The sequence below is a fragment of the Colobus angolensis genome, unplaced genomic scaffold (genome assembly GCF_000951035.1).
Source record: "Colobus angolensis palliatus isolate OR3802 unplaced genomic scaffold, Cang.pa_1.0 Scaffold158, whole genome shotgun sequence".
In the NCBI taxonomy this organism is placed as follows: Eukaryota; Metazoa; Chordata; class Mammalia; order Primates; family Cercopithecidae; genus Colobus; species Colobus angolensis.
In genome coordinates, this window is record NW_012114688.1 from 528,961 (window position 1) to 552,916 (window position 23,956).

The following is a 23,956-nucleotide window of genomic DNA, read 5'->3' on the forward strand; positions in this document are numbered from 1 at the left end:
TTATTTCACTTAACATAATGTCTTCCAGGTTTATCCATGTTGTTGCAAATGACAGAATTTCCTGTTTTTGTAAAGGCTGAAAAGTAATCCATTGTGTGTGTGTGTGTGTGTATAATCACGCTTTGAAATTATTCATCAGTTTATAGATAAAAGTTATTTCCATATCTTGGCTATAATAAATATTGCTGCAATGAATATGGGAGTGTAGACACCTCTTTGGCATACTAATTGTAATTCCTTTGTGTGTACACCCAGTAGTGGGGATTGCTGGATAATATGGTAATTGTATTTTTACTTTTTTGAGAAACTTCCATAGTAGTTTCCAAAGTGGCTGTACTAATTTACAATAGCGTCAATAATATAAAATCTTCCCCTTTTTTTCCACATCCTTAACAATATTTGTTACCTTTCATCTTGATAACAGCCATTGTAGCAGGGTGAAGTGATATGTCATTGTGGTTTTAATTTGCATTTTACTAATGACTAGAGATGTTAAGCATTATAAGCATTTGTATGTCTTCTTTTGAGAAATGTCTAAGTTCCTTGCCCATTTTTAAATAAAGTTTATTTTTCCCTTGTTATTGAGTGGTTTGAGTTCCCTGTATATTTTGAATATTAGCCCTTTATCCAGCATATGATTTGCAAATATTTTCTCCTAATCTATGGGTTGTCTCTTTGCTCTCTGAACTGTTTTCTTTGCTGTGCAGAGCTTTCTGGTTGGATGCAATCCCATTTGTCTATGTTTGCTTTTATTGCCTGTGCTTTTGGGCTCATATCCAAGAAATTTCTGCCCAGACCAGTATAATGGGTATTTTCCCCTAAGTAATTCTGAGTAGTTTTACAGTTTCCAGTCTTATGTTTAAGTCTTTAATCCATTGTGAGTTTGTTCTTGTGTTAGGGGTGAGATAAGAGTCCATTTTGGTTCTTCTGTATCTGGACTTCTGTTTTCTCAACAGCATTTATTGAAGTGACTGTCTTTTCCCATTGTGTGTCCCTAGTGCCTTTGTCAGAAATCAATTGACTATAGACATGTGGGTTTATTTCTGTGCTCTCTGTCTTATACCATTAGTCAATGTGTCTGTTTTTATGCCAATATCATGCTGCTTTGCTGTTTTGATTACTATGGCTTTGTATATTATTTTGAAATCCTGTAGCATGACGACTCCAGGTTTGTCCTTTTTGGTCAACATTGCTTTGGCTATTTGGAGTCTTTTGTGGTTCCAAACACATTTTAGAATTGTTTCTTCTGGGCCAAGCGTGGCGGCTCATGCCTGTAATCCCAACACTTTGGGAGGCTGATGCAGGCAGATCATGAGGTCAGGATTTCGAGACCAGCCTGGCCAACATGGTGAACCCCATCTCTACTATAAATATAAAAAATTAGGCAGGCGTGGTGGCGTGCACCTGTAGTCCCAACTACTCGGGAGGCTGAGGCAGGAGAATCACTTGAACCTGGGAGGCGGAGGTTGCAGTGAGCCGAGATCGCACCACTGCACTCCAGCCTGGGTGACAGAGTGAGACTCTGTCTCAAAAAAAAAAAAAAAGAAAGAATTGTTTTTTTCTATTTCTGTAAAGAATGACATTGGGATTTTGATAAAGATTGCATTGAAACTGTAGGTCACTTTGGGTAATATGGATCTTTTAAAAATATTAATTCTTCCAATCTATAAACATGGGATATCTTTTCATTTGTCATCAATATTTTAGTTTTCAGTGTACACATCTTTCACTTTATTCGTTAAATTTTGTCCTAAATACTTTAATTTTTTGATGCTATTATAAATGAGATTGTTTTATTTCTTTTTCAGACACTTTGTTGTTAGTGTATAGACATACCACTGATTTTCGCAGGTTGATTTAAGTATCCTGTAACTTTACTGAATTTGTTTCTCAGTTCTAGCAGTTTTTTTGGTGGAGTCATTAGGATTTTCATTGTATAAGATCATGTCAGCAAATGAAGATGATTTGACTTCATTTCCTATTTTGATGCCTTTTATTTCTTTCTCTTATCTAATTGTTCTGGCTAGGACTTCGAGTACTATGTTGAAAATAGGTGATGAGAGTGGGCACCCTTGTCTTGTTCCTGATCTTAAAGGAAAAGCCTTCAGTTTGTTACTATTAAATATGGTGCTAGGTGTGAATATTGGCATCATTTTCAACAATAAAGATGTTTAAAAATTTTGTGTTGTGGCAAAAATTGGCTATGCAACATATTTTTATCATTTCATAAAAGATTATGGATCAAAAAATATTAACAAAAATAAAAGAAAATATTTTAAAACTTCCCTTATTATCTTTATTCAACTTAGGTTTAAATTATATGATAAATTAGAAATAGAAGATATTAACAAAATAAAGGCTTTATAGCACTTTTGTAGAAATTTGAAAGATTTGCATAATTTGTATAGAGTAAAATTGGGGACAGTTTTCTATGAGGTCATAAGTACAGGATAGGAGGGCATTAAGGTGGTGGAATAAAATTGGTACATACTGATATGGGACATAATCACAGCAAAATGTATGCAGGGGGTAGGATTCATTTATTTAGTCAGTCAGAGAGTCAATTATATATTTTGCAAATTGTCTAGTTGCTGTTGTTTTGTGCCAGTCATTGTACTAGGTTTTGGGGTTTCAGTGGTAAATAAAAACAGACAACATGAAGTATAACTATATAAGCATTCATTGAGTAATAATACAATGTTTACTGTGTTATTTAATGATTATGTATGTGTTTGGTAGGAAGACAACTGAAGCCATAGAACCACATAGCTGGGGATCTTGTTATGCAGAGTGTAGAATCAGAGATTTCCATGATGAAATGATATTGAATTAAAGTGGGAGCGAAGAGAACATTCTTTTTGTTTTATTTTAAGATTGGCAACCCTCAGCATTCTTAAAGTTCAAGGGGAAGGATTCAGTACCTATGGAATAGTGGAAAATATGGAGGGAAAAAAGATATCTGCAAGATATCTGAGATGGTAGAAATAGGAAATAAGTTGCAGGATTTTGTGACAGGGAGGTGGGTCACAGTTTGGTGCTTTTCTTAAGACAGGAAAAAATACTTGTGATTGTTTTGTAAATAGGCTCTTGAACAGGGAGGAAACTGGTGAAGGTATTGCTTTAAGAATGGTGGCAATAGATTGTTGAGCGATTGGAATAGTTGAAGAGTGAAAGACCAGGTCAGGTGGAAGATAGCTGCATCTAAGCAGGCATTGAGTAATAAGGTCATGAATCGAGATAGCTTAATGTCCATGTGAAAATTATCTTCTATGCTTTCTGTTTTTGTGACATCTTTTCACTCCTTTTTTTTTTTTTTTTTTTTAAACAAAATGCAGTTGTGTGTATCTCAGAAGTCCTATTCAGTAAAAAATTTCCCTATACTATCAGGAAGAGTTTTATTGCGACTCCCCCAGAATCCCACAGAATCTGATTTCTGCTTCTTAGTGCACATTCTATGAAACAATTAATTATTTATGTTCTTGTTACCTGAATAAAACTGACAATTTCTCATGGGCTTGGAGAGTTGTTACTTATTTTTTATAGCATACACAAGGCAGAATTTGGAAAATATTGCACACACAATTAGATATTGTTATTGATTGACTGAGTGCCTAGATGAAGATAATCAACATTTGCATTTTTTACATTTTCCACAGGTAGCCTGCCTTGTTGCTTTTCTTCTTAGTGTATCTCTAAGTAAAAGACTTCATAACTTGGAAAATGCCAGTACCTACATTGTTGAAATCAATTGCCTGCCTAAAGCAGACAGATTGGTTTCTTTTCAGGACACAGCGAATTAGTGGTAACTGATTTATCTAGCAGTGTTATTTTTCAGTTTCAGAATAATACATACCAAAATATGTTGTGTTTTCCCGTTCTTAGTGGGTGTTCTAAGAGGTTCACCAACAACGTTGTTTACTTCTCTCTCTCTCTCTCTTTCTGTCTTACTTTCTCTCATATCTCTATATATCTATAATCTTTCTATCTATCCACTGATGTATAATCACACGTACATACATATATGTATGCTGAAGCCAGATAAACATGGATTTAAACCTTGTTGGCTTCATTTAACTGTGACTCAGAAATGTCGTACAGTCACTGAGCCTCAGTTTCTGCATCTGAAAATGGTAAATAATTTCCCTTGTCTTGCAGACTTTAAGACAGGATTAGAAATAACATCTTGTGAAGTGTTTAATAATTGTACACAATTCACAGTGGCTATTATTTTGGTATATGTTTTATGGTACTGGTTATGTAGTTGTATATAGGCATAAATGATTATTGGTATTCGTAACTGATAATGTATTCTGATCAATTTTGGTGGACAACAGAGAAAAGTCTGTGGTTTCAGATTCTGCCCCTTTAGGAATGGATAATTGGGAGGAAGAAGCTGGGATTCTGCATTCCTCTCCCTCCATCAGCATCCAAACTGAAACCTTCATGATGGAAGATAGGGTGGATTCTCCTGTTAGAGAAGATAGTTGCACCATCTGAACACTGGTTGCTCTTAGGATTCTATATTTATCTTTTAACTTTTTCAATGAGGGCCACCGTTGTATTGGCAGAAAGAGTGCTTTTTGATATGGTTATGTATATGCCCAACTCCTAATGCATAAACCTGTTAGTAGAGCACATTCAGGATACTCAGGACACTACTATTGAATAAAGAAACAATAACCCTATTTTATTTAGAGGAACCACCTCAAAGTCTCTGGCAGTGATGCTCAATTCTCTCCCCTTCCTAACCCACGAGGAAGAAGGCAGCTGGAGGCACCTTCTTCCTTTCTTCGGGAGTGGGAAGAAACATGTATTTTCTTCCCACTCCCAAAGAGAAAGGCTATGCAGTGGGAGTAGGATGGATGTTACAATTCTTTGCTCCATTAGGGGATTAAAATGACAGGTGACACTTCTCTTTTATAAGCTAGGCACCTAGGAAAAAAAGGTTGCTTGTTTTGGGTTTGCTTTATAATAAGAAGAATATGCTGAAGCACAGGGTGTTAGAAAATAAAAGTTGGGTAAGAAGTTTGATGAAAGGCTGGGAATAAAAGTAGTTGCATTTTTAGTACAGCATGAAAATGTAATCCTACAATGTTTGAGATTGTCTTGGATGCAGTTTTAAAGAAGTGACTTTGCTCAGGAAATGAAGAATCAAGGAGAGTAAAGGTAAAGAAAGTATTTGCAATTTGGTACCAGGTTTAGAGAAGACCTCAAGTGTTATAGTATAGAGGCCATTTGGAAAGTCAACCCTTAGCCTAAAGTATGGAGAAAGGGGAGGGAGAGGAGGGCTTTTAAAAGGAAGTAGGAAAGACAAAATCATATCTTACTCACTTGATAATATTGCCGAAAATCTGATGGGACTGATTTTAGCTTAGTGGTCCCATATTTTTAAAAACGTTTCAGCCCATCTTTTCTGGAATTGGTACAATTGGAAGTGGATAGCAGCTGGGTGTGTCTTCAAATGATTTGTTGCTGAACAGAATAATTCCTTTTCTAGAACTAACGCAAACTAAGGTGTTGTATACAGGTGGAGTAGGGTGGTGATAGCTATTTACTGGGCAAAAATGCTAAGCAAAGTAGCTTAGAAAGTATAATGGCCCAAAGATAAACTGTTGGCTTACTTCCTGCTTAGTGAAATATTGTTTATTAAGATTCAATTCATAGTTGGCTTCTATTTTTTTTTTTTTTTTACCATCCAGTACTCAAAGATGTGCAAAAATGTTCCAGCATTTGCTCAATGATCAAATGGTCACTTTCTTTGTATTGACAATCTCTCTTGATGTTAGTTTGTTCCACATGTCATCCAAGGCCGAGAATCGTTATAGCAGCCTCAAGTTTTTCGTCATTACAACTTCCTGACTTCTCTCCTTCTTTCTCTTTTTCCAACTTAAGACCCAGGTGTATAGAACCACTTGCAACTTCTACAACATACCATCTTTGCTTATGCTGTACCCAGTGGTTGGAACATTTTAACTTACTTCTTCACTTGCCTTACCCTAATGAATTTTCAAGACACGGCTCAATGTCCTGTAGGAAGCATGGCCAGTTGCAGGATGAAGTCAAAGATAGCTGTCTCTGCTATGTGCTCCAGTTAGATTTCTGTGCTTTGTAACAGCATTAATCACAACATATAGCATGTCATTTTTCTGCTTCTCTTTCTGGGTCATGAATAACCTGAGGAGGAAGAATCTATTTTACTTTTGCTTTGAAATACACACACACACACACACACACACGCACACACACACGCACACACAGAATACCTAATGTATGATTCAACGTAATGTCTGGCTTAGTAGGTCACCAGTAGGTTCAAAGAATAAATGAATATATGAATTGCAAGTGCTTTACATAATGGATATATAATAAGTAACTGTTAAATAAATGTTTTCAAAGGAGTTACTTTTCTTGAAGAAAACAAACTTCTTGATTCAATTTTTATTACAAAAGTTTAAAGATACATTTAATGAGCCATTTTCAAAGGAAATGCTATAAGTGGAGGTTATTAATCATTCACTAATTCCTTTTCAACCAACTTACCAGCTTCAGGTGACTGTTTTCCCCAAATCAAATAATTGTTAAAATTATTTGTGTAGCTGTTAAAGTGATGATATAACTTAAATTTAAATAGAAGAAAAGTGTTTTAATAGTAACATTTTCAGCCCCAGGAGAGCATGTTTTCCTCATGTGTTTTCCAAAGAAAAGAAGCTAGATTACTGTGACTTAATTTATAATATATTTAAACATTGATGGATGAAAAAATAATGAAGTGTTTATTTACCAAAAAAGTAAATTTGAGGTCCAGTATATCTTAATATACTGATTTATTGCTTATGCAATGTGTAATTTTAATTATGTACAACTGCGTTATACAACACACATAATGGCAGTAATTACATTCATGTGTCTGAAATACATTTTTTAATGAGTTATTTATTTATTTAATTCGAGGGACAGAGCAATAAGTTAAAAGAAAGTATAAGGCATGGCCAGAGCTGGGAGATAGCTGAGGAAAATAGTGGAGTCAGCTAGCACTCAGACTCTTACTTCCTTGCTTAATACCTCTGAAAGCTTGATAAGTTACTTAACCTTCCTAACTCCCCTTTTCCTAATCTGGTACAGGTTGATAATGTTACCTCGTTCAAATTATGAAGAGATTTGAAAAAGATAATATAGGGAAAGCACTCGATCCAGTTTCCAGCATAAAACAAGCTCTCCATAAAGCATCATTTCTCTTTTAAGGATATTGTCATTAAGGCATTGTGTTGCAGAGGTTTTGAGTCAAGCAGTCTGGATTTAATAAGATGTTTCCCAGGCATTCAAAAGTTTTTGATCTGTTAAAGGTAGAAAAATTTTTATTAAAAAGACTAACTATTTTGTATTAGCCAAAAGTGGATATAATTGTTGTTAATGTAAGAATAGATTTGGTGTATTACTTAAAAAATTTTGACTCTCCAATATCTTTCAAATTTCCAACACCAATAGTAATACAAGCCCCCGTAAGCAGTGAATCAAATTGGAACTGTACTTCTGCAATGGTGTAGTTCTTTGCAGTGCAATCTGTTATGTTAACTCATTTCTTACTGTATGAAATTCATGTGTTCTTTTCATAAACCTGGGATTATAAAAAGTCTAATGTGATGTGTGAGTTTAAGGCTATGAATCCAGCTTTAGGGAGGTCTCATTAAGGAAAAAGGGGACAGATGGATCCGTGTGCTTACTGTGTGTTATAGTGCCTACTGAGTGCTTTTGGAATAAAAAGATGAGTAAGTTTGAGCCTTTTTACAATAGCTACTTAGAGCCCTTGGAAGGAGGAAAGGAAATTACAGAACACCTCTTTGAATTTTTGACCAGTTATAAATTTTTTTAAAAAGTGAAATAAAGAAGTCAACTAATTGGATTTGCTTTGCTATTTCCGTCAATCTGTGTTGAATCTTTGAGCAGAACTGGTTGAGCAGCTTACATGACAGCTCTCCAAGTAAATGGAAAATTTCCCAAGCTCATGCTGGTTAGGAAACAGAAGGCCTCTTTGAAAGCAGTGCAGAACTCAGCAGTTTGGGTTTCATTGAACTGGCTTAGTGGTTTCAACTTATAAAACTTCCATATGGAAAGTTAAGGGGAACATGGAAACCAAACCCTCTTATTGTACCACCTGAGAGCAGCTGCTCTTTCAGGGGTTTCTGGTACATTGCCTACGACCCTAGAGATCTTTTATTTTTCCTAAAAATCTGGAATTCTGTCCAAAGACCAACAAAACCATGAAAGTCAAACTTACGCAAACTAATTTCTAATGGCAGTGAGAGGAGGAAATCTAGTTTAATCCCCTTTTTAAAGTGCACGAGCACTTGGAACTGGTTCACCTCCAGTCAGCAAAGGGTCCAGAGAGAACCAACACCAAACAGGCAACAGCATTGTGTTCTGTAGTAAATCATGGATGGTGAAATAATTTTGTTTTTCTTTTGAAATAGTCTAGAGGCAAATGAGAATATTAGGCTGAATATTGTAAATTACAGACAGCTAGGAACCATCATTGGTAAAGACTAAAGATCCAATTTGGAAAATAAAACAAACAAACAAAAAAATTATGTCTCACTTGGTTATGGGAGGACATTGAGAATCACTGAAGGTCTGTCAAGTATTGTACTAAACGTATTATATGTGCTTTGTCATCTAATTTTTTATCACCTCTGTGGGTAGGAATTATTTCAACTTAATTTTAGCTTCTGAAGAAACTGATGTAGAGATGGAATGTGTTTCTAAAGGACTGAAAAGGGGTGAATTTAGGATCAAATCCTGCGTGTGTCTCTACCTTTTTAAAATACATCACACTCTATTTTGATGTGTTTATAATATTTCTTTTAGGGATATGAATTTACAAATGGTAAGAGTGGGTTGAACCATTCTTAAAATACTGATAGTTTAATAAAAAATATTGTAAAAATCTTTACATGCCTAAAATTGATTACTCCTCTGTGAAAGTTTCTACATGGTTGAATTTGTGTGGCCGAATGAAAAGACATATGTTTTAGAAGAGAAAAGTAATGAATGATGTGATGATTGTGCAGTGTTTTGATCCAGTGATTTAGAACTCAGCTTGTTTGAATTGCTTTAGCAGGGGGATCACAAGCAGTATATTTTTTTAAGTAAATGTTTAAAACATTGGCTATATCTTTAATTAGAGAAAAATTTCTGGACTCACAATGAGCAGAGGAATTTGAGAAAATTAGTGTAGTTAAAACTCAGATGTCCAGCAAGGTCGTATTATATTTCTTTTGTGCTTCATAAGATGTGAATAAGATTTTCCAAATAATTAGGACTGAATGTTAACTCTATAAGAGAAATATTTTATTTTTAGAAATTTGAATAAGAATCTCCCTTTAAAATCCACATTTCCATGCCATATGTGATCATTTTATGAGTAAAATTTTATCCTTCCTAGAATCCAAGAGCATTATTATAAACATCAGCTACTGAGTTATTCTGTTAACTGCCATTGATACAATTTTTAAGAAATACAAACTTGAGTAACAACTGGTCCTAGATTTTAAAAAAACAGAAACAAAAATTCCCCATTTATTTGTAATAATGACATATTTTTAAGTCCTCTATAACTGGAATAAAATAACCAATCACTATATGTATCTGATCCACCTGCATTCTCATTCCAACCACATGGTGAGGGTCAAACTCCTGCTCAATGCATGATCTTTGTCACGAGGTGGAGCTTACTAGGACTTACGACTGTTTACAAACTGACCTTTTTCTCCTTTGACTCCTGTCTTTTTCTTTGTGTATATGCTGCTGAAGTAAGCATTCTCCTTTGACTCTTTCTTTTCATTTTATTATTATTTTTTCAATTTTTATCTTCAATTTTCTGTGGATACTCCTTTCATTTTAGAATCTAAAGTAGCACTTAGTCACCAAATGTCTATTTCTTCTGATTTGAAGTCTAATCTAACTCCTCTGGCTCCCCTGAGCTAATGCTGATTCCTAAAGAGAAGGTGCCCTTAACTCAAAGTTAGAAATATAATCAAAGTCCCTAAGTCCCTAAGTTTTCTCAAATATCTCCTTCTAGCATGTCTTTCTGAACAGAGTCTTATCAGAAATTTCTCCTGCAAAAATACTTTCCTGGCTTGTACCTCCTAATTTTATTCAAGAATGTAGCAGGAAGTTCATGAAGCATCGATGAAGTGTCTATTATATGGAAGATACTCTTAGGTGCTACACACACAAAGATGGCTAAGATGCATGCTCATCCCCCAAGATGCCCGTGTTAAAGTGGGGGGCAGGGACATAAAGATGCAATATATATAGATGATTGTGAAAAGATATATATGAGATTCAATCAAAGAAAATATGTTCTTGAAAAGCAAATCTCCAAGCATGAGTAAGAGTCTAAGATTATGGGAATGAACGTGATAGGCAGTGGGCTGAAAGATGTGCAAATAAATGCTGTGTTCTAGGAACCACATATAGTTAAATAATGCTGAGCATAGAAGTGAGAAAGATGGGGAGTGGAAGGAGAGCAGTCTGTAAGGTGAGAACCATACCACGAATAAGACCATGGTAGGGAATCAGACTTGATTTTACACATGATGGAGTGCTTTTGGAGTGTGTTTATTTTAGATGAATTATTCTGTAGTGACTGCAGAAGAGATATTTGAAAGGGGCAACACTGGAGGCAGGAAAACCAGTTAGGAAGTGATTGTTAGTCAACTAAGCTGGATAGGATGAAGCTTTATACTGGGTCCATAGTGACAGAGATGGAGGAGAGAAAATTTAGAGAAATATTTATTAAATGTACATGACATGGAGAGTTCTAAATGTTTACATTGAGCTGCAGGAACAGATACAGATTTTATGGGGCCTGAAAAGAAAGTAAAATTATTAATTCAAAAGCAGATATGAAAGTAAATATTTATTTAAAATGAGAGAATAAATCACAAGGTTACACACTGTGATAAAATGACAAGCCACAAACCTCACAAAATTGAGAAAAAGAAATGTATTTTATATAAGCACAAACTCAATATTTCTTCAGTTCAATTTCTCTTTAGCCATATTCCAAAACGATCTGTACTGATTCTAGTATCTCCCAACATGAAGAAATATGACAGAGATAAAATCAGAATTCAAAGAGAATCAGGAGCGAGCAAGATACATCCCAGAACCTTTGTTCCTGGTGGTAAATTAAGCAATCATGTCTGGTCAAAGTCAGCACTTGTTATTTCTTATCTGCATAAAATATTTTCCATTTTAAACCAAGAAGACTCTGAATTATCGGGAATTACATGTTTTTGGCCATAAGAGTGGAATAATGACTGTAATCATTAACAGTAAGGAGTGAGAGAGACTATTCAATGAGGAAAGAAATGTGTAACATTGCTTCACTTAGGAACATTATCCCCCTCTGCTATTCATTCTTTTAGTGCCTTCCTGAATAGAATATCCTCCAATATTCAGATACAATGGGCTCTAGCATGCTCTTTAAGAACCAAAAATCTTGAAATCTATAATGAGTCAATGCAGATAAACTTTGCTGAACTTTACTTAGATTTTTATCTAGTTTGATATTTATCTAATTTGATATCTATGCACAGAAATAAGATAGCAAAACTAAGAATAAATAGGATTTTATAAATTGTTTTATTTAAAGAATAGCAAATATTAACTTTAGAGTATTAATTCCTGTGATTTTCTTGATATTTGTAAGACAACCAGTGATTCCTGCAAGAAATGTGGCAAGACGGGTGAAACATGCCATCTATTAAGCTTTCTGTTCTTCCTTTGAGAGACAGCACAGCATAGGGATTAAGTGCAGGAACCACAGAGTTTGACTGATTTAGTTGGACTCCAGGCTGCTTACTGGTTATGTTCTACTTAACCTTTATTTGCCTCAGTTTCTTCATCTGTTAAATAGCGATAAAATAACACCTACCTAACTGGGTTGTCGAGTGAGTTATAGGTGTTAATATATGAAAATATCTTAGAAGCAATGCCTGGCACTTTAAATAAGCATTATGTAGGTAGCTGTTATTGTTGTTGTCCAAAGAGAAGGAAACATAGTTTTCCTTAGACTAGCCTAGAAGTCCCTGTACAACTGAATCAGTCAGATTTCCAAACTTTATTCCTAGCTACTATAGCAGGTATGCTGAGCTCCAGCCCAGTGTTGCTCAAAGTGTGTTCCATATGGATGTTCTGAGATAATTTGTTATGCCCAGTAAGTGTAGACCTGAATTAAATATTTTGGAGGTGACAGAAAATTCCATATAGTTTTTCATGCTTTAGATTCATAACTCCAAGGCTATATGGATGGTCTCTGAAGATAATGGGGCAATATCCTTTCTCTCTGTTACTTTGAGCTTTCACTGAACATGACAATAATTGATTATGCTAAGACTTTGGCCTTTCTGACTTTTGTGGTGTAAGTTCAGACCCTTTGAAGAAGCAGTTCATAAATGCCAATTAAATAAATTTCACCCCAACATTAGCTGTGCTGTCCTGCCAAGGGAAGTGTTGCTTGTTTACTTAGCACTTGTATCTTGTTAATACTGGTGATGGCCATCTGTGGGTATGAAGGGCTAACGGCTGTTAAGTGACAGACGAATCATTTCCACAGGGCATGCATGTACATTCTTTCTTTGGATGCTGTCTAGAGTTTGTCCTTGGCAGACCATTGGCATTTTCAGACTTGCTTCCAGTATCCTCTTGTGTGCGTTGCCTCACAGTAACTTGTCACTTCACTCAAGCAGAAAGCTCACAGTTCTCTCCTTGCTGTACCTATTGTACTAGCCTCTGAATGCAATGTTTTGGTGACTGCCATTATCACTTCCTTTGGCTTTTGATCACTAAACTTCCATTATCCGGGCATCACTTGTATTTATGAGTAAACTTTTCCTTTGGCACCACCCCCATACTCCAAGGCTTGTAGATGAGCCATTTCCTGACAGCTAAGGAGCAATCAGCTCCACTGTCCTCCTACATAATAATGAAAAATCTTTTCTGCAGTCAATAAAACAGGCTCCCACGAGCATATCCTTTTATGACTTGGGGATGCTGGTGGAGAATCTTGACCAGATATTATTTGATTTGGGAGAATAGAGCAATGTAAGTGTGGCATTCAATATGCTTTAAAATAATTATCTGAAAGGTGTAACTTTCATGCTAAACATGATTTATGCTACAAAGAAAGTAGTCTAGGAGAAATAAACCATGGAACTCATGGGCATTTACTGATAAAACGAGTAAGATAATTGTCTAATCTATCTCCTTTATTTTATAGTTGTGGATGCTGGAGCCAAGTAGAGTTGACTTGCTCAAGGGCACACAGTCAAGGAGCAGTGGAGATGCTGGAATAGTCTTCTGATTCACAGCCCATTGCTCTTCATTCTCAGATGTTTTATAACTGATAATATCTTTGAAAATATCTAAATATCTGTGGTTGGGAGGCTGCTTGAGATCACTTCCTTTTCACTGATAGGTCAGAGGACACACAAGAAGTCCGCTCTTAACATATCAGTTAGTCAGTGATGGATAAAGTGAAGGGGTAAGTGTAGACGCCTCCATTTTTAAGTTACATTGTTGAGGAGAGGGGAAGAAATGCTCAACAAATTAGCTCTCTGTCTTTCTTCAATCTGTCTACTATGATTTATCCACTAATGTATTGGCCCCCTGAACTTGGTGCTTTTACATCTAGTACATCTCCATATCTTATATTTGAGTTAAAATTTAAATATTCATTACTTGTTATTCCAAGAGTGGAAAGATCATAAGCCTAGAATAAGGAGATTAGCTTCTACTCTAAATTCTACTGTGAACCTGAATCCTAATCATGAAAAAGTCACTACTCTTTGCCTCAGTTTCTTCACATGTAAAATTGAGGTGCTGCTTTAAATAGCATCATCTAGAATTCGTTCCAGATATTGTGAATGGAAAAGCAACAATCTCTGAATGTTATAACTGTCAGGTCAGTTACCCTCATGGATTTCATACATTTCCCATGCCTGTTTGTTGGCAGAGGGACAAGAGTGGGAGTGTGGTGTCTGTGTTAGTGTTGCCAGCTGACGGGCTTTAAAACAGGAGTAGTATGGTTTGAGTAACAAAAATACCTTCTTAGGGTGCCTCACGAAATAATAGAGGGTGCTGAAGAGAGTATCTAAGTAAGAGACTTGGCTATTTCTGGAGGTTTTTCAACTAGACCTACATTTAATATTTAAAAACACGAAAACTCATATAATTAACATGTAACTTCTTTGTATTAAAATTAGTATGCTGACATGATATTTTCTAAAACTGGACCACATATGCATGGATTTCCTAAATAATCCTTCAAGAGAATAGAGCAGGAAGTGAAGTGATATGCTTATTTGCAGTGTGGTATGGGGCTTCCTGAATATATAAATATGGAAGGCAGTAAGGTGGGGCTGGATACCAGTAATGCCAATAACTTAATTTCAGCATTTCAACTACTGTGTACATCCTCAAAATGCCTTTCACTTTAATTTTGTATAAATACAAATTGGATCCTGGATTACCTTTTGCTTTAGATATGAAAAAAATGTATTTACGTTTCCCACAAAACTGCTAGGAATTAAAGTAGTGTACAAACTCCACACAAATAATACATTTAAAACTATTTCTAGAAGAATACTTTGAAAACAAAGTAGTTTTGGCACATAGGCAACATAAAGTCCCTTTTACCTGGGTTTCTTTGATTCAGAGATTAAGCATACGGATTTATGGAGACAGATTATGTCCTCAACAAATTAAACAATACAGGATATACATTGTTGTCTGATATAATATGAGGAAACTTTAAAATTTGTTTCCATGAATTCTACGTTCAGTTAGAAATACATGTTCAATTGGGTATCAGTAGAAAAATCTATTGTTTTTACTAATGACTCAGCTGCTTAAATGATCTATTGTATCGGCGGCCAGTGGCAGGAAGGAGGCTCTGTGCAGTATTATTGTAACCATGACATTAGTGACATCATTTAGCAGAAATAGAATTTGGGACATTTGGAAAACAAAGCAGTGGTCTCTTGGCTCAACTTTGTGAGAACCTAATAAATTCTAAGAAAGTATAATGGACAGTGTTGATTTCTCCATGTATATTTAGTGATATATGTATGCACACACACACACCTACACACATATTTTATTTAAATTTACCTACTAATGTATGAGATTCAAAATGCCCTATAGACTTTGGGACGAATGTTAATCTTGTATTGCAAAGCCATGCTCTACTTTAAAAGCAGTGCCATCAGATATACAGCATACTCAACAGGGCCAAGAAAACATGTAACGTTGATTCTATTCTGAGATACACCTTTGTTAAAAAGAATACCTTCAGTTTTTCCTGTCTGACTAAAAATGATGAAAGGGAGGGTATCCTGCATGGCTGTATTAGAGCATCGAGGTATTGGAGATCCGTGAAGGAGCATCATCGTTACTGTAGAAACTAATGCTGCTCCTGTCATGGACATACAAAGGACAGACTGAAAAATGAGGAGGGGAAAAGCAATGGGAGGAAGAGGTGCCATGAAATGAGAATAAAGAAACTACACAGAAAGGACATAATTAAGAAAAGAACACCCTGAGGCAGAGTGAGGAATCTAGACACTGAAAATTCCCATTGGAAGTGTAAAAAACTGGATTACCACTTGGGTGGGTACAAAGAAATGATGACTTTTCTATTTTTAATGGTTAAATTTTCTCTAAAGTATATGTATTTTTTTGCCTTTGGAATAACTTTTTGAATCCTGAAGTCTCTCTTAAAAATTAAATTTGAAAGAAAACAAAATAAGTAAAAGTATTGAAGTATGTGATAGACAATGTATTCGAATATTGAGTATTAGAATCTGTGACAAGCCACTTGACCTCACCTTAAAATAGAGAAACTAATAGCAACCTCATGATTATTGGGTCAGTATAGGAGAAAACCAAATTCAAACTCTGCTCCATGGAGTGAACATTTCTATTTTGGGGAGAAGATTAGGAAATGGAATCTGGGAATATAAATTATTCATTTTAGTATTTCAGAATGAAGAGAAAAGAGAAGATTTCTTTTCCTTTATTCCTCTCTCTGAAAAAGAATAATTTGTTCATGTTTGAAGACTGTGAACAGAGGTAGAAAACATTCATTATATACACGTAAATATATAATTAGATGACAGTTTACAGAGTGAATGAATAGATGCTATTAAAATGCTACTTTTGACCTTCAAAAGTATCTCAAATAGGTTTGATATTATTTGGTTATTTGCAAATTTGGATAAATTGCAGAGCAAAATTTTATATCTAGAATAGAAGATATAATATCTTTCTATAACATTTGATATGTTTTCTGGAACTGTTTGCTTATAGATTATTATCACTCATGTATTGTGGTAGACAAGGTGATGTAGCATCCAGATACCTCTTAAAAGAAACACTCGCCAGCTCCTGCCTTTTTATCCAAAGTCACACTATTCACTCCTTAGGCCAGCCTACTTTCATAGCTGATGAAGGCTGGGGTATAAAAGTATGGCCATCTTCTGAGGTTCTGTTGGGTTTACTAAGGTGGTGGTGGGGCCTGCATTGAAGCTCAGCTTTTCTTCTGCCAGTCCTGCTTTTTCCCCATCCCTTTCATGTCATTGAGTCCAACAAGACATTCTCAATAAACATCCTGTATGCTAAACTCCAATTCAGAGTGTGATTTCTAGAGAACACAACTGGCATCATGTACTTTACTATTGCAAGTAAAGTATCATGTGGATAAATATTTTCCATTTGAAATGTCCGTCAAGTTTTACTTTTAATGTCAGTTTTCACATGTATGCATAGCTTCAGATTACCCGTACTATCCTTTAAAATTCACAAAGAAAGCTAAAAATGCTTGCAAAAATTGTTAGTTCATGTTTTATATGCAGAATCTTAGTGACTAAGGAATTTTAAGAAAATATTTATAGTTATAGGGTTTCAGGAGACACTACAGATCACATCAAACCCACTTGTATAGATAAAGCTGGAGGGCTAAGAGGACTCTTTCAAGGCCATGCTAAGGCTTAGAACATAAGAAGGCCTACTGCTCCTTTAGTTTTCTGTGTTGAGGGACTGAATTTTTTTTTTTTTTCCTGTCTTCTCTCTTTCTTTCCTCCTCTGTTCCTTTAACCTAATTTGCTTCCTCACATTCGTAAGCCACAGCTGTTTCCCAGAACTGTGAAATCTTTTCCGAGAAATGATTAGGAGTGTAGTCTGTGTAGGGTGGTATACAGAGGGTGTCTATAACTCCTGTAATTCTGTCAACTTGTAACTGTGCTTAAAATTTATCAAATTAGAGGGTGTTTTCTGAACCTCATAACACTAGCGGTTTTCCCAGATGAAGTGAATGTTACCCAGGTTTCCTCTGAGAATCCAGGAGGTAGGCTGATGGGCAGCTTCTTCATTTTACATTCAAGACTACACATTTGTACCTTCCTCCCATGAGCACAAAAAAAGTTTTCAATATTTCTTAGGCATTAGATGTAATAAAGTGTCTTTAGGAGTTTTATAGTGTAGAAAAATGTATTATTTCCGAGCCCATTTTAGACTTTCTATGTGGCAGACAATGTATTTACTGCTAAACATGTTCTACAGTATATGGCCTGAATATATTCTGCAGTTATCTCATATCTAAGCAGATATTTAAGTAGTTGAGATCCATTTGTCTTTCCTGAAATGCCTTAATAATATTTTATAACTCATTAGCATGTAAATAATGCTTTTATGTATGTATATTAAATGTTTGTTGAATAAATTATACATGTTTTTATATTCAGACATTAGAAAAGAAAGTTATGTAGTAATCTCACTTAATTTAAGCCTCAATCTATGAAGTAAGTATTATCTTCTCCATTTTTCAGTAAGAAATCTAAGAATCTGCAAGTCTAAGTTCTGATAACCACTGGCTTACACTTTCTGTGTATTATGTCCCAGACACGTTCTAGGAGCTTTATGTGTATTAACTATTTCTTTGAACAACCCAACTGAAGTTGGTACCGTTATTATCGATGGCATTTTACAGATGAGTACACTGAAACACAGAGAGATAGACTAACCTGGCCAAGGCCACACAGTGGGTGAATGTTAGGAGTGGGGGCTGGGCATGGTGGCTTACTCCTGTAATCCCAGCAATTTGGGAGGCTGAGGTGGGCGGGATCACCTGAGGTCAGAAGTTCAAGACCAGCCTGGCCAACACGATGAAACCCCATCTCCACTAAAATACAAAAAATTGGCCAGGAGTGGTGGTGGGTGCCTGTAATCCCAGCTACTTGGGAGGCTGAGGCAGGAGAATTGCTTGAACCCAGAAGGCGGAAGTTGCAGTGAGTCGAGATCGCACCACTGCACTCCAGCCTGGGTGACAAGAATGAAACTCTATCTCAATTAAAAATAATAATATTTTAAAAAAAGGAGTGGGATGCAGCCTAGGTAGGATGACCAACTATCTTGACTTGCTCAAGACTGAGGGGTTTCCCAGGGCACAGGATTTTCAGTGCTCACACCGTAGCAGTCTCAGGTAAGTAGAACAGCTGGTCGGCCTAAATCCAGTTTGTGTGCTCAAGGACCTACACCCTTAAGCACCTAGCTCTTCTGTTTGTCATGCATAAGGTGGTGGATCCAGGGTTTGAACCCTCATTGAGTGACTCTGAAGGATGGGCTTTTATATTTCCATCATGTTGCCATGATTTATATTTTAATACAAATATATCACAAAAAGTGATCACAGATTACTAACGTATAATGTGTTTGGATAGGTAATCATATACCAAAGCCTAATACATTTAGTTAGACAGGAACGTGCATTCAGATATTTGTCATGATTCTTTCGTAAACAACTTTATTGGGGGATAATTGATAGCAAAAAAGCACATATTTTAGGTATACAATTTGGACATACGCATACACCCATGTAACAGTCACTATAACCAAGGTAAAAAAACATATTTATCACTTCCAAAAGTTTTCTCATGCCCCCACCTTTTAGTAAGTTCTAGAGATCTGTTCAACATAGTGTCTATAATTAGTGATACGATGTTGTGCTCTTTAAACGTTGTTAGGAGGGTAGATCTCATGCTTTGATTCCTAATTGACTTCATCGCATTTGACATCTGGCTGTTTAATTTTTCTTACACTTCGGTTTCTCCCAAAAGCCTATTCCCTATTTCCCATAAGTTGCTATGGACTTGTACTATAGATTGATACTTTATTCTTCCCTTTCCCATAGGTCACTCGTGAATGATATCTTTCTCATGTGTACCCTACTTCAACTTCACTTTCCCTGATGGGTCTGAAATATATGATGTATACATTCAGTATCCACAGGTGCCTGCCAGTTTCCTCTTCTGTCATGGTTCCTCGTTATGTATAGGCCCCTACTTCTCTAAGTGTTGTTTCCCTAATCCCAACTCCTCACATCTCTTTAGTTTCATGACATCTTCCTGTAATATTGTGCCAATAAAACTGCCTTCAGATTTGAGAGAAGGGAGAAAAATCAATATAAACTAGTGTTGTCGTGGACATCTTTAAAGAGATGATATTAGTCAAGCTGCATTTTAAGGAGTGCAAATGCGATTTAGATGAGCATAAGTAATATCAAAGTCTTGATTTTGCTGATTTAGATTTTGAAGGAAGATTATAGTCTAGGAACTAAGAAATATTTAATTAGTCTTTCTTTTTGATTTCATGAACTTATCATGAGTGAACTACTAGCTGAGTTATGCAATTTCTAGACTCTGTCTTTGAAGGCAGTGTTCTTAAATTGTGGACACATGGTGCTTAATTGTATTGGAGGTTGGCTTTGCATTGTAAAGAGCATGTTTGCATAACACTTATCAGGTGAGTTACTTTTGGCTAGCATTTATTTAACTTCCTTGAGCCTCAATTATCTTTTGGCTAGTTGTACTTACCATGTAGAATTGTTGTAAGAATAAAAATAGATAAAGGATTAATAAAATAGCTAGTTTAGTGCCTGGCACTCAGTAGCTATTATTAGTCTTACCTAAAGAGTTGTTATTCTGTTCATGGATGAAAGCAACTGATTTTCGACTTCTTTTGATACTCTAATGAGATAACAAGTACATGAGAATGGATGACTGTGGTTAGTACTGTAGGTCAGGAATAAGAAATTATTTTTAAACTCATCCCACTCTTTCCCTCTATAGCAACTCCTTCTTTGTCTGGATTGAGATTTATGTAGATGCTTTTTCCCAGTGCTTCAGTACTAAATGTTTAAGAATGCCAGATATTTTAATTTAAAAGCATACTTTTTCATCAAAAATGACACCTTAGAAATATTAATGTTAACAGTAGATAAAATTTTGAGATATAAATATAGCACACTCTGAACAAAATTTGTGTTTAACCATGTTGATATGTTAGATGTTAGATTGAGGTAGACAGAGGGTTTGTGATTATGTATTTTGTCTAGAAAAAGGTAACTATCAGAAATGTTCTATTGTTCAATATTGTTTACATTCATATTTCAACAGAGCTACCACTTTTGGTAAATACCAATATGTGTAATGTTTTCTGGCTATGCTTCCCTAGAACAAAATTTATATTTTTCCTATGATTGATTTAACTTCCTTATTTGAATATATTTTATAGTCAGGTATGTAGGTGATGCTTACTTTATTTATGCTACTAACTTTTTAAAAATTTACTTATTGAACAGTGCCTTTCAGGCTGATGGGGCCTCTGGAGGCAATAAGAAATAGCTGGGAAAATAGATGAAATTATTTTTAATTTCAATTGTTATTTGCATGCAGTTTCTTTTCTTTCAGACCTTTTCTCTATTACAGAAGTTGTGGGGGTTGGAGGGACAGAAAGGGAATGAGAGAGAGATGTGTGTAAAATTGCTTCTCCTGGCTCTGGTCAGAAGGGTATATGACTGTGGAAGAATGGTCAGAGACATGCAATGCTAATTGCTTTGAAGGTGGAAGAAGGTGACCAGGAGCCAAAGAATGAAGGCAGCATCTAGACATGGAGAAAGCAAGGAAAAAAAAAAATGTATATATATACACACACACACACACACACACACATACATATATACATACATACATATTTCCTTACGTGGTAAACTTTGTGGATGTGATTAAAGATATGGAGCTTGAGATGGGTTATATGATTGTGATCAGTTTAATCACACGAATCTTTAAAAGTGGAAGACATTTTATGCCTTTCCTGGCTGTGGTTAAAGAGAGATGTGACTACAGAAGAATCATCAGAGAGATACAATATTGATGGCTTTGATGATGGAGGAATGTGATCATGAGTCAAGAAATGCAGGTCATGCTTGGAAGCTGGAAAAGGTAAGGAAGTAGATTCTTACTTAGGGTCTCCAGAAAGGAACATAGCCCTGCTGACACCTTGACTTTTCCCCAGCAAAACTTGTGTCATATTTCTGACCTCCATAAATGTAAGAGAATACATTTGCATTGTTTAAGTCACTAACTTTGCAGTAATTTATAACAGCAGCAATAAAAATTAATGCATGTATACATTTCATATTATATTGAAGGAAATAAATATATTTTCATTGTTTTGAATGTATGTATATTCATCTGTAGCATAATCTATAGTAATATATGCTTAAATTATCATCCTCTACCCAAGACAAATTTATTTATAAGAGTCCCCAGTTTGGTCCACCAGTTTGGTTCCCGCATAGAGGGAACTCTTTCCTTATTTCAATGGATATTTACTGAGCACTTAGTATACACTAAGTGCTAAGTGCTGGATATGCTGTAAATAATAATAGACATATTTCCTACTCTTACTACATTATTGCAACATTAGTCATTACTAGTTCTGCCATTTTTTCTCCTTTTTAGATTGTACTAAAAAGGAAGAAATACTAAAAGAGTATTGTACTAAAAGAGTTCTTGGATAAGGGACTCTTTCTTTCTTGGTTTACAGTTAGCACTGTTCCAACAGTATGAAGACATAAACAATTTTTAAAGAATGGAAGTCTTTTGAGGCTAATACATATAACGTTAGTTTATTTTTATGCTGCTGATAAAGATATGCTAAAGACAAACATGAGACTGGGCAATTACAAAAGAAAGAGGTGTATTGGACTTACAATTCCACATGGCTGGGAGGCCTCACAATCACTGGGGGAAGGTGAAAGGCAAGGAGGAGCAAGTCATGTCTTACATGAATGGCAGCAGGCAAAGAGAGACCTTGTGCAGGGAAGCTCCCATTTTTAAAATCATCAGATCTTGTGAAACTTATTCACTGTCACCCGAACAGCACGGGAGAGACCTGCTCCCATGATTCAGTTATCTGCCACGGGGTCCCTCCTACATCATGTGGGAATTATGGGAGCTGTGTGACGAGATTCGGGTGGGGACACAAAACCAAACCGTATCATTCCACCCCAGGTCCTTCCCAAATCTCATGTCTTCACATTTCAAAACCAATTATCCCTTCCCAGCAATTCCCCAAAATCAACTCATTTCAGCATTAACTCAGAAGTCCACAGTCCAAAGTCTCTTCTGAGACAAGGCAAGTTCCTTTCACCTATGAGCCTATGAAATCAAAAGCAAGCCAGTTACTTCCTAGATACAATGGGGGTACAGTTATTGGGTAAATACAGCCATTCAGAATGGGAGAAAATGGCCAAAACAAAGGGACTACGGGCCCCATGCAAGTCTGAAAACCAGCAGGGGAGTCAAATCTTAAAGCTCCCAAATGATCTCCTTTGACTTCTTGTCTCACATCCAGATGCTGATGGAAGAGGTGGGTTTCCATGGTATTGGACAGCTCCACTCATCTGGCTTTGCAGAGTGCAGCCTTCCTTCCAGCTGCTTTCATGGGTTAGCATTGAGTGTCTGTGGCTTTTCCAGGTGCCTGGTGCAAACTGTCAGTGGATCTACCACTCTGTTGTCAAGAGGACGGTGTCCCTCTTCTCATAGCTCCACTAGGCAGTGCCCCAGTAGGGACTCTGTGTGGGGGCTCTGACCACACACATTTCCCTTATACACTGCCCTAGCAGAGGTTCTCCATGAGGGCCCTGCTCCTGCAATAAACTTTTGCCTGGGCATGCAGGCATTTCCATACATCCTCTGAAGTCTAAGGAGAGGTTCCCAAACCTCAATTATTGATGTCTGTGTACCTGCAGGCTCAACACCACGTGGACATTACCAAGGCTTGGGACTTGCACCCTCTGAAGCCATGGCCTGACCTGTACCTTGGCCCCTTTTAGTCATGGCTGGAGAGGCTGGGATGCAGGACACCAAGCTTAGGCTGCACACAGCACAGGGGACCTGGGCCCAGCCCATGAAACCATTTTTTTCCCTAGACCTCCAGAAAAGGAGGGGGAGGGACTACCATGAAGATCTTTGCAACGCCCTGGAGACATTTCTTCTGTTGTCTTGGAGATTGACATTTGACTCCTCATTACTCACACAAATTTTTGTAACTGGCTTGAATTTCTCCTCAGAATATGGGATTTTCTTTTCTATCACATTGTCAAGCTGCAAAATTTTTTGAACTTTTATGCTCTGCATCCCTTATAAAACTGAATGCCTTTAACAGTACCCAAGTCACCTCTTGAATGTTTTGCTGCTTAGACATTTTTTTCCACCATCTACCCTAAATCATCCCTCTTAAATTCAAAGTTCCACAAATCTCTAGGGCAGAGGCAAAATGCCACCAGTCTCTTTGCTAAAACACAACAAGAGTTGCCTTTGCTCCAGTTCCCAACAGGTTCCTCATTTCCATCTGAGACCATCTCAGCCTAGACTTTACTGTTCATATCACTTTCAACATTTTCCTCAAAGCCATTCAACAAGTCTCTAGGAAATTCCAAGCCTTCCCACATTTTCCTGTCTTCTTCTGAGTCCACCAAACTGTTCCAACCTCTGCCTGTCACCCAGTTCCAAAGTTACTTCCACACTTTCAGGAATCTTTTCAGCAGCCCCCC

At 36.3% G+C, this 23,956-nt stretch overlaps 1 protein-coding gene across 5 annotated transcripts in view; it reads left to right on the forward strand.

The window, feature by feature from the left end:
- PDE4B (phosphodiesterase 4B, cAMP-specific) overlaps positions 1-23,956 on the forward strand; it is a 621,546-nt gene that overhangs the window by 272,212 nt on the left and 325,378 nt on the right. The window contains exon 2 of one of the 5 annotated variants that reach the window (XM_011936843.1): positions 5,117-5,126. The exons of the other annotated variants lie outside the window; for them this stretch is intronic. Coding sequence (XP_011792233.1) covers positions 5,117-5,126 — 10 coding nt within the window. The remainder of the gene's footprint in view (positions 1-5,116; positions 5,127-23,956) is intronic. 5 annotated transcript variants of the gene reach the window in all.